The sequence below is a fragment of the Spinacia oleracea genome, chromosome 3 (genome assembly GCF_020520425.1).
Source record: "Spinacia oleracea cultivar Varoflay chromosome 3, BTI_SOV_V1, whole genome shotgun sequence".
Taxonomy (NCBI): Eukaryota; Viridiplantae; Streptophyta; class Magnoliopsida; order Caryophyllales; family Amaranthaceae; genus Spinacia; species Spinacia oleracea.
In genome coordinates this window covers 11,168,197-11,173,074 of record NC_079489.1, presented here as the reverse complement: position 1 = coordinate 11,173,074, position 4,878 = coordinate 11,168,197, and the positions used below count along the sequence as shown (strand labels likewise).

At 35.6% G+C, this 4,878-nt stretch overlaps 1 protein-coding gene across 1 annotated transcript; it reads right to left on the bottom strand.

The window, feature by feature from the left end:
* Positions 1-785: 785 nt before the first annotated feature.
* LOC110778903 (cytochrome P450 710A11) lies at positions 786-3,309 on the bottom strand. The gene is made up of 2 exons (XM_021983443.2): positions 2,969-3,309; positions 786-2,743 (listed from the first exon to the last, which is right to left on the bottom strand). The coding sequence occupies exon 2, from the start codon at positions 2,574-2,576 to the stop codon at positions 993-995; it is 1,584 nt and encodes a 527-aa protein (XP_021839135.1). The 5' UTR covers positions 2,577-2,743; positions 2,969-3,309; the 3' UTR covers positions 786-992.
* Positions 3,310-4,878: the final 1,569 nt, after the last annotated feature.

The window sequence follows — 4,878 nt, the reverse complement described above, 5'->3', positions numbered from 1 at the left end:
GGTCGGGTTTAAGTCGGTTTGTAGCAGATAATTTCGGGTTCGGGTCTTATCGAGTCGGGTTTAAGTCGATTTGCAACACAGTTATTTTCAGGTTCGTGTCTTAGTTTGGATCGGATAATAATCAGATCAAATAGAATTCAGATCGGGTCACTCTCAAGGACGGGTCAAACTCGGGTGTGATAATTAACCTATACATTTTAATTATTTTATATTCTAAAAAATTTTGTTTAACTTATTTTAGAGTTAAATTTTTCAATATCTAGCAATAAATAATTAAAATAGATTTATCAATGTAGTTAATATTTGGCCGTATCATTGATAACTCGGGTAAATCGGGTAGCGGGTTGTCACAAGTCGGGTCAATAGCAGGTTTCATCGAGTTACAATCGGTTTTGGGTTGACATCGGGTCGGGTATCGAATCGGGTTCGGGTCATTGTTCGGTCGGGTCAGTTCGGTTATCGGTCATTTTCGGGTCGGGTGTCGGGTTCGGGTGTTACAAAATCGGGTTAAAATCGGTTATCGATTTTTTCAGGTCGGGTTTCGGGTTACCTATTTTACCGTAATTTCAGATCATGGTCGATTAGGGGTTCGATCGGTTCAGATCGGGTTTTCAGGTCGGGTCAGTTTTTAACAGCTCTAGTTGTCCCTCTCAAACGAGTTAACCTGGTTTTTCTTACCTTGTTAAACAAAAATAAATAAAAACCTTTTGAGTGGTTCCCTTTTACGTAGGGCAAGGGTGTAAATGTAAAACCGTACAACAAATAAATGAATGACAGTAGTAACATCATGGAAATAATTTTTACATAAATGCATCAATTTTCCTGTTACAACTTTTTTTTTACGGTTATTATTTTCCCGTAAAAAAAGAAGATACAGAAATTTAAATAACAAATTTTTGTTCAATAATGATAACATTCAATCAGATTATCACAAAAAAAAAAATGATAGCATTCAATCATGAAAAAAAGAAAGGATGATAAGAGTAATATCATCAAGGGAGAGACAAAACAGGGAAGTTGGCACACCTTTTAGAGAGAGAAACCAAACAATCATCTTTGGGGCAAATAGTAGGACAAAAGTTAAGATCATCACAACCTTCACTACGGTGTCGTTTGAAGTCAATCAACGTAGTAAACATAGCGATGAAGATGACGAGCAAATTAAGTGCATATCTTTGGCCAACGCAATGGTGAGTACCCGATCCAAACACCAAATAATTCCTCTTGTATATTTGGTCCTCCCTCCTTTCCTCCAAATAGAACCGGTCCGGGTCAAACCGGTCCGCTTCAGTAAATCCTTGAAAGGAAGATTCATAAACAGATGGAAAGACGATTGCACCCTTTGGAATAGTGAAATTCTCCGCTAGTTGAAAATCCTGGTGTACCATGTGCGGCACGAGGGTAGCGGGTGCACGACACCTAACCACCTCACGTGCCACGGCTTGGGTGTACTTCATTGACACTAGCTGCTCCGGTGTGATGAGTTTGTTGGAGTCAAACTTCCATATTGACTCAACTTCTTCTCTTACCTTTTTCAGGACTTTTGGGTGTGAGTCTAGTAATGTGACTGCCCATAACAAGGCCGATGTTGATGCATCTTGTGCTGCAAACAGGAAGTCAAATATATGTGCACCAATCTCATGGTTGCTACAATTTGGCGGCGGCGGTGACGGCGACGGAGATTGTAGCGGTTGTTCTAATTCTCTTGCCTCGTTTACCAAACCTTGCATCCAGTAGTCAACCAGGCATGTAGGTTCCTCATCTTCAACCATCTTTTCCTTGCTTTCCTTTACGCACCGGGTGAGCCTTTTGACTAATCTATCCACCGCGAGTCTGGCGTTTCGAAACGCGAAACCTGGCAAGTCAATAGGGAGAGCAAGAACACCAACATTGAAATAATTGTAGTCCACTTTGAACTCATCACGTTCTTCTTTGTCGAGATATGGCCCCACAAAGACAGTTTGAGAGGTCTCCAGATTCATGTCTCTAGCCATTAGCCGAAGCGCAACTGGGTTCGACTCATTATTCTCAACCCACCGAGTAAGATGTTTGAGAATCACAATTTGTTGAATATCAGAGTAAGTGGCTAATGCCTTGGGTGTAAAATTTGGAGCAATTCTTCGACGTAAATCTTTGTGTTCTTGACCATAAAGGTTAATCATGTTATGTTCACCAAACAATTTCTTCCCAAAGGGGTGACCGACCAATTGGAATGCATCTGGACGAACATTGGCAAAGATCTTGTGGCTCATCTCTGAGTCCCTAGTGAACACCATAAACTTTCCAATGATATAATTGACGGAAATCCCGAGGGGGGACGATTTGGCATAGTCCGCCTGATCGTCCCAGAACTTCTCTGGGTTTCGAATGAGACCGACGACATTACCGAGGAAGGGAAGAACCAGGGTCGGGCCTGGTGCTACTGATTTCTTTTTAAGGTATGTGATTTGCTCGATTAAGAATACAAATGCAATTAATGTTGCAACAAATGGAGCTGCCAATATGAGAATTGACCATATATCGGACATTTGGTAGCTCATGGTGGCTAAAAATGGTGACCTGAATAACTCTTTCATAGGACTATATATATAAATTTATTGTTGGGAGTATTATTAAAGCTGATGGTAAACGGCAATAAAAGGCTGGCGAGAGGATGTGGACTAAATGACATGTGACTTCATACTGAAAAGTAGCAATGAACGTGGCCACATTTGAATATTTGTATTACTATTCCTCCGCCATCCTTTTTGAACCCCAAAAAAAATATACATTAGCAAGGATTACTGATTAATCAAGAATAAAACAAATTGGGAAGAAGGGAATCTCAAGTTTTCAACGCCCCCAGAGAAATCAAATTCTAAATATAAAAATGGAGAAAATAAGTTGAAAGAAATAAAAAACCCAAGTATGAAATGGAAAAAATAAGTCAAAAGAAATTAAAATAAAATAAATAAAAGTAAGAAAGTACCATATATTGTAGAAATCTGATGCAAAAGAAGCTGGTAAAAGTTTTCAAGTTTGGATTATGTCAACTAGCGCCGGCAAGATTCAAAAAAGGAAGGCGGAGGAAACTATTAGGGTTGTTTCTCTCTCTTTGTTTCTCTCTCCAGATTTGGTAAATGGTGGAGGAATTAATTGTGAAAACTACTCCGTATTAGGGTTATTTCTCTCTCTTTGTTTCTCTCTCCAGATTTGGTAAATGGTGAAGAGATTAATTGTGGAATGTCAATAAAAACATTAAACTGTACTCGTGAGTCGTGAATGACAAAGAGGTCATAGAAATGGAGGGAAAATTCCCGCTCATGAAATATTTTGGGTGAAAAAAACGGAGAATTTAATACTCTTGTAGAAAGTGTGCACAATGGTGGAATCCAACTGTAAAGATGAAAGGTCACTATCTCAGAAAATGTTAACGTTCAGATTGGAACTTGGGGAGAGTAAAACATGGACTCAGGTTTCTAACCCAATAACGGCAATAAGCTCATATGGGCTGAAAATTCTGAGGTAGTTGTCAAAGTAACAACCAACGTATGGGAATTGGTCTTAGGCTCTTAGCCACATAAATTAACATTTTTTTTTTTGCTTTCTCTTATTTTACTTTTTTTTCTAAAAAATTAAATCATTTTAGAAAATAAAAAAAAATCAATTTTTTAGTTTGTGTGAAAATCAAAAATTAACCCAAATTCTTATTTATATGGGGTATACGATAAATATTGTACACTGAAATTAAAATTAATCTAAAATGCTTAAAAATTACCCTTAAATAGGTAAAAGTTATCTATTTTTAGTGATAAAAAATTTCAATTTAATAAATAATATTTCTTCAAAATTACTAATAATGTATAAAATCATTTAACCCTATGCAAGACCTTTTGAAAAAATAATTTTAAAAAATATAATTAGGCTAAACTAAGAGTAGGGCTCGATCGGTATCATTTTCAGTTTTTGGTTTTTGGTTTTTGGGTTGCATAAGTCATATGATTTATATGAATCATGAACTAAAAAATAATCATACTTAAAGTAATCATGTTAATTTTGAAAACTGTCAACAAAAACTGGAACTTACATTTTGCATTTTCATATTTTAATTTTTAGTTTTGTAAAAAACAGGAAACTAGAAACAAAAAACGATACCGAACAGGCCCTAAGGGCTCGTTCGGTATTCTTTTTTGTTTCCAGTTTCCAGTTTTTTACAAAAATGAAAACCATGCAAAATAGTTTCCAGATTTTTGTTGTCAATTTCAAAATTAACCTATTTTTTAGTTGATCTATTTTTTAGTTGATAACTAGTATAATACCCGTGCGATGCACGATTTACAATCTGTTACGCAAAATATTAAATTTACAATCTGTTACGCAAAATATTAAATTTACAATTTGTCATCACCACATTGATTTCCTCTCTTTTAGTATAATATATATTCAATATAAATAATACTTCGTATATATTACTATATACTAAAAGAGACACCAGGAATGACACGTGTCATTTCCTGGTGCGATTTTTTCCCGCCAAAAAAAATATTTTTTTTTAACTTTTTTTTAAAAAAATTTACTTTGCATTTTTTTAGGAAACTAAGATAAAAATGAAATAAAATAAAATATAATTGAATTACCATTGAAAGAATATGCAATTATTTTGTAAATATTATGTATTAATTAGATTCCTAATTAATAGCCTCATGTCACGCTATTGAACAACAGATAATTTGTATATATACTGATATCCTTCATGTACCGTCCCGCCATCAGATTGCTGATATTTTTACAAAAGGTCTTCCACGCGTAGTTTTTAATGATTTTCGGGACAGTCTCAATGTACTACAATCTCCCGCTTCGACTACGGGGTGTGATAGAATATGCAGTTATTTTGTAAAT

Excerpts from the sequence above, each read along its gene's own strand:
- LOC110778903 (XM_021983443.2), bottom strand. The coding sequence starts at position 2,576 with ATGAAAGAGTTATTCAGGTCACCATTTTTAGCCACCATGAGCTACCAA.